Source organism: Impatiens glandulifera, chromosome 4 (assembly GCF_907164915.1).
Source record: "Impatiens glandulifera chromosome 4, dImpGla2.1, whole genome shotgun sequence".
NCBI classification, from domain to species: Eukaryota; Viridiplantae; Streptophyta; class Magnoliopsida; order Ericales; family Balsaminaceae; genus Impatiens; species Impatiens glandulifera.
In genome coordinates, this window is record NC_061865.1 from 26,615,884 (window position 1) to 26,628,042 (window position 12,159).

A 12,159-nucleotide genomic window follows, 5' to 3' on the forward strand; every position below is an offset into this window, starting at 1 on the left:
TTATAAAAAAATTAAGTTATTTTTATTTTTAATTTAATAAAAAAAATATAAATGACAATCTCTTAAACTACTTTTATCACTTAAATTATTTAGTATATCAAAATATTATTAAACTTATTCTTAAAAATTCTATACAATATATCCTACACATATTTCACCATACAGATCCCTAAGTTTAAAATGTAATGAAAGTTTATTTGCTATCCTAAACTTTTGATATTCAGTCAAATACATTTATCATAAAATCCAATTCAACTGTAAAGCACAAAATATTTAAATAACCAAAGTCATTTTTCTATTAATCAGTTAAATTTTCTAACAAAAATATTAAAATACATTTTCAAATCTTTTGTACCAATAATCCATTTTTTCAAGTGGACAATTTTTGTATTATTAGAATTTAAAACTTAGCTAGAATTGTTAAAGTAACTAGAATACACTTGTCTCTATATCAATGTAAGTGATGAAGTTCAGCCTTCTGAAAGATCAACAATATCTAAACATGAACATCATCATCATGATGGGAAGTCTTGGACCCTTCATGGTAATTGCGTTTCCTATGTCTTCTGTGATATCTTCTGTGGTGGCTATGGCTTTCCCTTTTCACAGCTGAGCCTGAGACTGTCTCCTCCCCTATAGTAGCTCCCGGTAGTCCATAAATGCAATCTAGGACATTTACAAACGCAAAACCGATAGGATTATCCTACAAAAAGCAAAACCCAGTCTCAATTGATGACGACAGTACATAACCCTATTGGAAACACTTTTCTGGATCTAGGTTCGGAGGAGAAATCGTAGTTAATTTTTTTGGAAAACACTTTTATCTCATCTGAATGTTAACGTTTTTTTGTCCAAACTTAACCCTAATCCAGAGCAGTGTTTCCAAAATGGGAAGTATATTGTCATGATCCTCTTCTTCTTGATGACAATAATATTGCTAATAAGTGTGTGTGTGTGTGTGTGTGTGTGTTTCAATCTCAATCTCATCTCAATTGCTAATTGTTCAAGCTCCTGGTTAAACCTAGATTGTTACTAAATAGCAAGCAACAAGAATGGTTGTTAAACAAGATAATGCTCATATATACTATAACAAGAACCTTGGATTGTTGATAATTCAAATGTTGTCTAAAAACTATACACTTATTGTATTTGTGATTATTTTTACACCAAATGAAGCAATAAAAATCACATTATAATATGGATCATCATCTAAAAAATAATCTGATAAGAAAAAATCTTATATAAAAAAGAAAGTCACTTTCAATTTTCAATCTTATGATTTAGTGGGATCATGATTGTGACAAAATATCAACTTTCAAATAGACTCGTTTCAGCAAGAATAACTCGTTTGTTCAGTTGATGACTCACTATCAATGGTCTTGGGGAAGAACATTCAGAGTGCTGAGTAAGTGGAAGAGTGAGATAAAAATATCATCATCTACTTAAGGTTTGCTAGAAACCCTACCGGTGTTAATGAGGTACTTGTTGCCCTTGTAAAGAATGAGACATGAGTACACAGTCACCTACCCAAAAGAAAGAGATTAATAGGAACATTTGTTTAATTATTAGTGCAAGAGATGTGACAATTGAAAAACTGAAAACTAGACTGCTGGTGGTCAAAGGCTTCACTCAAACTTGTAGTCTCGACTATGGAGAATTTTTTCCGCAATCGTCAAGCTTAAAACTGGAAGGATTTTACTATCAATTGTTGTCAATTGTAACAAGTCACTATTTCAACTAGATTTAGGCCTTGTTTGAGGAGGGGTATTTTGGATTTTATCTGGGTTTTATCCAAAAAACCTTTGTTTAATAAAAAGTAGGAAAAAACTGGTTTTTAAAATTTGAAAACTAATTTGCCCTTTGACTTTAGAGGATATGATGTAGGTGAGAGAATGATGGTTTAGAGAGAGAGGATAAAATTAGAGGGTAGTTTTGGTATTTAAATGATAAAATTATTTGATTTGATGGTTGATAAGATGTTTGGGTTTTGGGATAAAAACTGGGTTTTATCCCAAAAACCCTTTCATCAAACGAGACCTTAAAGTATCTATTTAGATTTAACCTTCATTTATCTAGATAAACTAAATTTATCTGTTGTATTTTATCTCTTGACTTATTCATTCAGAGTAGGTGTTAGTTAGCTAGAATGCATTTCTAAATGACTAGGTACAGGAAGAAGTGTATATGGAGTTACCCCATAATAGCTTACTCTAAAAAGTCCCTTTATAGCCTCAAACAATAACCAATGCATGGTTATACAAGTTTTCTAAATCAGCCAATAGTGTACAAACCATAAATAATTTTTTTAATGTCTAACAAAATTTAGAATCAAAACCTTTCAGTATCTAGAGTTTTCATAATCAAATCTAGATGCAGAAACAAAAATAAAAAATGTTTTCAGATGGGGTCACAGAGTCAGCTAGACACGCCTTATTTATCAAGCATTCCACAAAAAAGAAAGATGTTATCTTGATTGTTTATGTGCAGAAGTAGCCCCATTTTTATCCAGATAGGTAACCTCCATTTATCTAGATAAATTAAAATTTATCTGTTATATTTATCTAATATCTCTCAACTTATTCATTGCCTACTCCCTACCAGCTTATAATATTATGTGTACTTTAGAATTAAAATTTTGAATCTAAAACTATTTTTATTCTCTCACATTCAGCAGCAATAAATTTGTATTGACGGTAAAATGACAATTGAATTTGCATAGGAAGGTATAGCCTTACAAAGATTTTCTTTGGTTGATCAGCAATTTCCTCTGCTTTGGGATCATCAAAACTGGAATCATGTGCTGCTGAAAATTGAGCGTCATCACTGATGTAGAAATTACGATAACGCCATCGCAGCTTTGGCTGACGTGAGGAAGAATCATCATACACCTTCTCCACATAAAAATGCTTGTTGATCAGCTGCATCAACCATGGATCATTTGTATGATTCTCCAAAATTCTGTTTCATGCGTTTGTGGTTTGGTTTTAGTATCATCTACAAATACATGCATGAACATTTCCAGAAAGAGCAAATACATAAATATACTAGTTTAAGAGCAACATTGCTCTTTAACTTTTATAAATATAGCGAACAGACAAAATAATGACCTACATATGGCATAGTCAAGCTTAGTTCAAAAGATGGGTCTATTTGCTCCTCTTTACCAACATTTATATTAACTTTGTATAACAAAAGCCACTTTCTGGTCTATGTGGTACATTTGTCAATATTTCTAGTAAATTTATGAGTATATATTTGCTCATTCGAACAAAGTTCATGCATGCGTTTGTTTGAATTTTAAACATGTAGATCAAACAATAATAAGAGAAATCGTTATCCAAGATTAAAAGGAAACCCCAAATAAGCCCACGAAAAAAAAGAGCAAATAAGTCCTTGTTCTTTTTAAAGAGCAAAGTTGCCTCAAATGGTCTGTCAGCCTTGGGTATTCGATAAAACCCACCAGACTATTGGCTGATTTGCTCTCTATTCTGAAAGTGTTTTGCTCATTAACTTGTACAACAACTTATTTCTTTTCTTTCCAAAATTCTAGGGCTTATTTAGATGCTTTTTTCTTATTAAAATATGTTGGAGATTGTTACATGTTTCCCATCAGCTGTTGAATTTTGCTACCATTCAAGGAGATTATGTCTTCAACACAAGAATCTACTGTCTTATGAAATTTCCATACACCTGTTGCTGCAGCAACACCTGCAATTATTTAAACAATCATTCGTCAAGACAATAATGTTGAACTCATCAATTTTTGAATGACACAAATGAACTTAAGGATAATAATCAAGAATGGGTCTTACATCATACAACTGATCCACTTAACATCAGTGATTCCAAATTAGATTTTATCACACCCATCCATATGCTCCACAGATATGAAACCTCCACAACAAAACCCCAGTTGTGAAGATCATATGTCCTACTTTTTACAATATTTGCTTAAAGGTTTTATGAATTGGGAGTTGAGTGTATTTTAGATGATGTCAAGGATATTTAGAAACTTGTATTTCGTCAAGATCTTTCTCAGTCATAATCACAATCAATATCCCATTGGAAATCGTCAAGTTAAAATTGAAAGTTATATTTTTTGGTATAAGATTTCTTTTGTATCATGATTTAGATAACTATTTAGATCATGATCCACATTATAGTGTAATTTTGTCGCTTCATTTAGCATACAAATTATTTTCTACCATCATATTCAAATTATACTGTACTTTGTTTCATTTGGTGTATAGATTATTTTCTGGATAAAATGATCTGATTATTTTTTATATCATGAAACAAATTATTTTCTAGATCATTGTGTTTTTCTGACAAACAAAAACAAAATATAGATTTTCCCAAATCATGATCAACATGAAGAAATGGTATACCAAAACAGCCCAATTTGAAACATCGTTGTATTGAATAAAAGGGAATGATTTTCTTTTTCTATTTTGTATATGACGAACCAAATAAATTATATACGAATCACAGTAACCATTTAGAAACTACTCACTTCCTTTTGACAAGGATTCATTGCAGAGAAGCATGCTTTGATAACAAGAGTCAACAATAAAAATAATTATAACAATTATACTCACGAAACAAACCTAATATCATTTTACTCCAATGCATTTGACAATGTGGAGAAGTAAGAAAGAAAGATAAACACTACCTGCTACAACATTGATCCGAATTACCGCATTCAGCATCCCAGTAGCTGCCAACAAAGAGAAATGAAGTTTCTCGCTAGTAAAATAAGCATGATATTATTGGTAGAGATTGACACAGTATTGTAGTGGTTGAAAATAGTTTATACTTAACACATTCATCAAAAGACAACTAGAAAAAGGAACTTCTCATATGGAGTTCATAGGAAATGATGACAAACCAGTTTAGCTTGTTTCAACAAAGTGAAATATACCTATCCAAGACACAATTCCACCTGCACCACCGCCTATTATAAGATCCTTAAGACAATTTGCTTTGTAATTCATGAGTATGTTGGATTCTTGACCGGTCAGTGGCACCTGCAATTTAGGACTAGTCAGTTTGATTCGTAAATTTATACATACAACCATAGAACGAAAACAATTGGTTCAGAATCTAGAAACATAAACATTGTAAATATAGCCCCAGAAAGTTTGACGAGGATCCATTATTAACTAGTTTTATCTGGGGTTTATTGCAAAAGAACTGGAAGCAGTGAAAATAAAACCATGGGAGAGAAGATCGTGTAGTGTGATTAAGTTGCAGAAATAAAAGTAATTCAAAAGTTTGCGATCATAACCAGGACAGAAGGAAAATAGTTGTATTTCAAATCAAAACCCTAGAAGCACCTGTTTGGAAAGAAGAATTTGTTCGAGTTCGAGAAGGGCTGCGGCCATTTTGGTGTTAGAATCCTTCTACTACAATCGACGATCCTCTGAAGAAGACTATGACAAATGTACATAAACAGTGATACATAAACAATATACAGAAGAAAGAAAGATGGATAATGCTCAAGAATCTCTTTCAATCTTCATTTTTAAAGAAGGGTAGTTTAGGTTTTTTTTTATCTTTTATGGGAATAATAATATATAAATGATAAGGGCTGCTAATATGCAAAATCATATGGACAAATATGGAGGAGAGAGAAAATATATATATCGAACCTAAACCCAAACCCGGTAAAACAATGTTAGTATTCATTTTTTATTGTCGCTATACTAGAAAAGGGGATGAGGCTATACTTATTTGTAAGAATTCTAACAGAGTTTATGAACTGTCTAGAGAGGTAACTACTTGTTGTAGATAAGTTGGAGAGGCTCATTTCCCAATTGTTCATTTTTGTCCCGAAAAATTAAGTAGAACATTTATTTATTTTTGTACTTGTCTATAAAATTGTGTTATTTAAAGTAAAAATTTTATACATTATCCAAAAACTCAAATGGTGTAAAATGTTCGTCTATAAAATTTAAAATTATTTATAATGTTACAATTCATTGACAACATTCATTATTTACGGATAAATAAATAAATGAACCATGAAGCTCGCTAAACAGATAAATAGTTATACATATAAACATATCACAGATAAAATTCTGGAAAAAAGTCCCAAAGTGAACACTTTCGAAAGAAAACGTCTAGAAAATGTTCACTCTCGGGAACTTTCAAAAGAAAATGTCCTGAAAGTGTTCATTTTTAGGAAAAAAACGTCCAAAAATGTTCACTTTCGGAACTTACGGGAGAAAAATATCCCAAAAGTTTTCATTTTTGGGAGAAAACGTCCCAAAAATAGAAACTTTCGGGACAAAAACATCTAGAAAATTTTCATTTTTTGGAGAAAATGTTCCGAAACTGAAAACTTTCAGGACGTTTTTCTTCAGTTACACTTATTTTTAGTTCAAAATGACCAATTTAGAATGACCTTTTCGGAGTGGGCATATGATAAATAAATGACAACATTCATTATTTACGGATAAATAAATAAATGAACCATGAAGCTCGCTAAACAGATAAATAGTTATACATATAAACATATCACAGATAAAATTCTGGAAAAAAGTCCCAAAGTGAACACTTTCGAAAGAAAACGTCTAGAAAATGTTCACTCTCGGGAACTTTCAAAAGAAAATGTCCTGAAAGTGTTCATTTTTAGGAAAAAAACGTCCAAAAATGTTCACTTTCGGAACTTACGGGAGAAAAATATCCCAAAAGTTTTCATTTTTGGGAGAAAACGTCCCAAAAATAGAAACTTTCGGGACAAAAACATCTAGAAAATTTTCATTTTTTGGAGAAAATGTTCCGAAACTGAAAACTTTCAGGACGTTTTTCTTCAGTTACACTTATTTTAGTTCAAAATGACCAATTTAGAATGACCTTTTCGGAGTGGGCATATGATATTACATTAATTAAAACAAGATATAAATGGACGACATATGTGGACTAGCCTTGACCACATAATAATGAGTGAGATAAACATGATTTATGTTGAAATACACTTGTATTAGAAATGCATAACTTTGGAGTGTCATAACTTTGTGTACGTTTGACCGATTGTGACGTACTGTTTTTTAAATTGTTTATTTTTCGGTGATCTACGTTGTCCAAACACCGTTTGGGTGACGAAATCTTCAAATTAGACACGTTTTGATGGTTAATTTTATGATTTGTTTGTAATTGAACATTTTACAATTAAGGAATGTTTTATAATTTAACAACCCGTGAAGAGTTAATATTTTGTACGTAATCACTTTGTTTGTACACTATAAATAAACTTAAGTAATAAATATGTATTCTTTAATCTATCTTCTTCAACATTCTCAACCAACTATATGAATTATTTCGTAAATTATAACTCAATAAAGCTTCACATTCATTTCGAGTGAACTATGATTCATAAACATTCTCCTCATATCTTATCATTATATAATGGTTGAAAATAAATGTTCAACCATGAAACTCGTTAAACAGATAAATGAGTTGTACTCTCTACTATCTCTTTTTGGAGAGGGTTAGTTGTTTTCATTTTATATATTCTAAAAAAATAAATAAATGAACCATGAATGAAGCTCGCTAAACAGATAAATAGTTATACATAAACATATAACACATAAAATTTAGGGGAAAAAACATCCCAAAAGTGAATACTTTCGGAACTTTTCGGGAGAAAATGTCCCGAAAGTGTTCATTTTCAGGAGAAAAACGTCCAGAAAATGTTCACTTTCGGGAGAAAAATATCCCTAAGAGTTTTCATGTTTGGAAAAAAACGTCCCAAAAGTTTCGTTTCGGGAGAAAACGTTCCGAAAATGAAAACTTTCGAGAAAAGATGTTCCGAAATATTTCACTTTTGGGAGAAAACGTCCTGAAAATGAACTTTCAAGAAAAAAAATGTCCCAAAGATTTCATTTTCGGGAGAGAACGTCCCAAAAATGAAACTTTCGGGAATTTTGAGAAAAACGTCTAGAAAGTATGAACATTTTCGGGACATTTTAATCCCAAAAATGCACATTTTCACCAGCTCCAACCAAAAATATATTAAAAAGTTAATCGCAAAACCCTAATCGAAAAACGATAAACCAAAAATGCACATTTTCACCAACTCCAACCAAAATCTATTAAAAAGTTAATAGCAAAACCCTACTTAGTATTTTACCTTCGAGTCTTTTCGACAGACTTGGTGGATTAAAAAATAAGCTTCTCTAAAATGAAGACAAAGAGACATAGGTTTATAAACGAAGAGAAAAGAAAACAAAGAGCAGACGGAAGAGACTTGAAGACTTACCATTTCGAACTTTTAAGTTGAAGAAGAAGGAAGAAGACACCGAAGAAATAATCGGAATCACTGACTGAAGAAGAAGGAAGAAAGAAGACGTTGAATAAAAGGTTTCGCCAAATAAATAATCTAAAAGGAATAAATCAATCGACGAAGACAAAAAGGGAGCTGAAGAGACGTCGAAGAAGAAACTTAAGAGAAGAGAGTGAAAGAATGGGGTAAATATAAAAAAATATATAATATCTTTTTTTTTAAATGATCGACGTGGGGCGACGTGGCAGGCCACGTCGGATTCGTGGCCTTATTTTCATTGCCCTATCATTTTTCATAATAATAATCCGAATGAAATTGTTTGAAATGACGTTAATTTGTTTTACCAAAGTTCATTCTATAATTGGGTATCACGAGTCATGACCCCATATAAAGATGATAATAAGTACTCGTATACCCGATACATGTTGGTACCCGATGGTCGAGTTCTGGTATTTTAAATTGGGGACGGAGAGAAGGTACCCGATCGGGTGAGAGAATGAGGAGTAAGGATGACAATGGGTACCCGTATACCCGATACTCTTGGGTACCCGATAGTCGGATTTAGGTCAGGTATGGGGAGAAAAGAAGGTACCCGATTAGATCAAAGCTGTCAAAATCGAGAGTTTACGTAAAATCGTTGGTTAGTTGTAAACTCGTAAAATCTAGAGTTTACTTAAAATCGTAAGAGTTTAATTTGGAAAAATAATAGTTATATATTTATTATTTATATATATAATTAAATATTTTATACTTATCTAATTTAAAAAATTATATATTTAAATATAAAATTAATTAAAAAATAATAATAATTAAATAGCACTATAAAATAATTATACTTACAAAATTAATTATAATAATTAATTTATTTGAATAAATAATAACTTTATTTTTTATTTTAAATATTAATTTGTTTTTTAAAATGTAAAATCGTAAAATCGAAATTATTTATAAACTCGTAAAATCTTATTATAGTAAATTTAAAATCGTAAGAGTTTACATATTTAAGAGTTTACTTAAACTCAGACTCGTTAATCTGATGTGAAATTGTAAAATCATAAGATTTTCAAGAGTTAACTCGAGATTTTAAGAGTCTTGGATCAAATATGGAGTCGGAGATGGAGAGTGTGCGAAACCAAACCTGATACCCAACTATGTTAATATTAATATATATAAATTTATTTACTTTTTGCTAAGTATTAATGTAACATTTTACATTATCGTCATTATTTTCTTCATAATAATTACATAATTTATTCACTCTTACTCACACTTCTTTTTTATTATAAAAAACTTATTTCTTTTTAATCACTCTCTTATTTTCATCTATTCATCTTCGACTATCAAAACTTATCTCTATCACTTCTTCGTCTTTTAATATTTTTCAACATTTTCTTTCTATTTTCTTCTTCAATTATAGTAATAATAAAGTTGTTATTTTATTCGACAACTTCACATTATTATATAGGTAAATAATGCTTCTATTTTTTTTTATATTTCGATATTACTACTTCAAATTTATTTATTGTTTACTTATTCTTCAATATGTTTTTGTAAATTTATTTTAGTAAAATATAGAAAATCATAGATCACCGTTGCATAAAAAAAAAAACTTTTTAAATTATGAATACTTTTTAGTTAGACATAGTCAATCTAAATTTATAACATATATACTTTCGTAAGTGATTTTGGTTATTATACAAAATGTTGATTATTTTATTTGGAAATATCAATCCTTCACCATAATTAAAAAAGTATAAAAATTTACAAACATATAAGAAGAGTTGAATAGTCAGATCATTTAAAAAACTTAGTTAGTATCAAATCATAAATCTCAATAGATTGGTTGAAATTTTTGTGGTGTAATCTGTATTTTGTCAATATCACCACTTTATTCACCAAATCCCTTGTTCTTCATTGTGGCTCTCTTCCTCACCCATGTTTTGGTTAATTGGTTTATTCTAAGATAGCAATAGAAATCTAAAGATGATTCTTTGTGATTATTATTTTTATATATTTATCGTTTTTATCTTGTTTGCTCAACTGCATTCTTCATCATTTTAAATTTTTTTTTTCTTACACCCCTCTATTTTGACTTTTAAGATTCTAACATTTATTAGTAATTCGACCATTATGATGGAATTCTTCTGAGGAGGAAAACTTAAATAATTTTTTTTTTTTGAAGTTAATGTATTTCAAAATAAACCCTAACCAAAATTTTAAATATAAATTTATCAATTCATATTTCCTTTGATGACTTTAACCCATAACCACTATAATTGGGGAAAACAATAAACATTGCCCTAGAATAATCCAATATTTGCAAAACAATCAGTTATTATTTTATTAAATTTAATATTAAACTATTAATATATCTATAATATTTTTGTAAAATATTTAAAAAAAATAAAAATTGCATAAACCCAATTCCAACTTTGTGAACAACCAATTAATTATATATATTTTTTATATAAAAAAATAAAAAATTCATAAACCCAATTCCAACTTTGAGAACAACCAATGAACTTTTATAAAATTCTAATTATTTAAAGTATAACTTTCTTCAACAACTGAATTAGATAAATTAATATTTTTTTCATAAAAATAATTTTTCAATAATTACTTTTAAATATTTTTTTAATATAATTAAATTTAAAAAATAAATTATTTATAAACTTTTTAATAAATTTATATATATTATTTTAAAACTTTATACATTAATTTGATAAATAATCAGTCCTATACTTGACATGACAAAAAAAATTTACAGTATCAATTTAAATAAATTTAGGATTTAGTCATTTAACACATCTGATTTAAAAAAAAAATTAGTAGAGTACTCAAATAAAGCAATAATTACCCACAACTATTCATTGTTATATATATATATAATTTGTGAGAAATGATAAACTTAACGAATGATCTGCGAAAGTAAGACCACGAATTCTGCGTGGCGTGGGTAGGAGAGATAATTTTTTTTTTAAATATATAATATTAAAACACGTTTTAGTTCTCTCTTTATTCTCTTTCTTCTTTTCATTTTTCATTTCCAGCGATCTCTCTCTTTCTTCTCTAGCGATTTCGCTCTTAGGCTTCCGCGACTTCTTCTCTTCATCGTCGTCCGATCGAAAATGGTAAGTGTTTTCTCTTTCTTTCGTTTTATCTTCCATTCGTTTCGAAAATGGTAAGTGTTTCATACTACTTTTCTTCTTTTCAAGATGGTCCAGGTTCATCGTCCAACAAGATTCCAAGGTAAATAAATACACCATGTTATCCATGTTTTTAGAAACGGGTATATTTAGCGATTATGTTTAGCTTCATTTTGGGTTTAGCTGCAAAACGATTTCGAATAAGGTTGTAAAAGAGTGATTTTGATATTTTAGCGATTAGGGGTTAGCTTCATTTTGGTTTAGCTGTAGAAACGATTTTGAATAGGGTTGTAAAATAGTGATTTTGATATTTTAGCGATAAGGATTTAGCGTAAAAATATTTTTTATATCAATATTCTATTTAGCGATTAGGGTTTAGCCTTTTTTGGTTTAGCTGTAGAAATGATTTTGAATAGGGTTGTAAAAGAGTGATTTTGATATTTTAGTAATTAGGGTTTAGCGTAAAAACGTTTTTTATATCAATATTATGTTTAGCGATTAGGGTTTAGCTGCAGAAACGATTTCGATTAGGGATGTAAAAAAAGTCCCAAAACCACCATTTCTAGTCATGAAATCACCATTTTGTCCCAAAACCATCATTTCTTGTCCCGAAACCATCATTTCTTGTCCCGAAACCATCATTTCTTGTCCCGAAACCACCATTTCTAGTCTAGAAACCACAATTTTTGTCTCGAAATCACAATTTCTTGTCCCGAAATCACCATT

The 12,159-nt window shown here is 29.7% G+C and overlaps 1 protein-coding gene across 1 annotated transcript; it reads right to left on the bottom strand.

Annotated features, from left to right (window-relative positions):
- Positions 1 to 340: 340 nt before the first annotated feature.
- LOC124935731 lies at positions 341 to 5,505 on the bottom strand. The gene is made up of 6 exons (XM_047476150.1): positions 5,337 to 5,505; positions 4,922 to 5,027; positions 4,673 to 4,717; positions 3,600 to 3,708; positions 2,736 to 2,958; positions 341 to 703 (listed from the first exon to the last, which is right to left on the bottom strand). Exons 1-6 carry the CDS (start codon positions 5,382 to 5,384, stop codon positions 497 to 499), a joined length of 738 nt encoding a protein of 245 aa, XP_047332106.1. The 5' UTR covers positions 5,385 to 5,505; the 3' UTR covers positions 341 to 496.
- Positions 5,506 to 12,159: the final 6,654 nt, after the last annotated feature.

Excerpts from the sequence above, each read along its gene's own strand:
- LOC124935731 (XM_047476150.1), bottom strand. The coding sequence starts at position 5,384 with ATGGCCGCAGCCCTTCTCGAACTCGAACAAATTCTTCTTTCCAAACAG. Across the intron at positions 5,028-5,336 it reads AAATTCTTCTTTCCAAACAG|GTGCCACTGACCGGTCAAGA; the intron begins GTGCTTCTAGGG and ends CCTAAATTGCAG. Across the intron at positions 2,959-3,599 it reads CAACAGCTGATGGGAAACAT|AATTTTGGAGAATCATACAA; the intron begins GTAACAATCTCC and ends CGCATGAAACAG.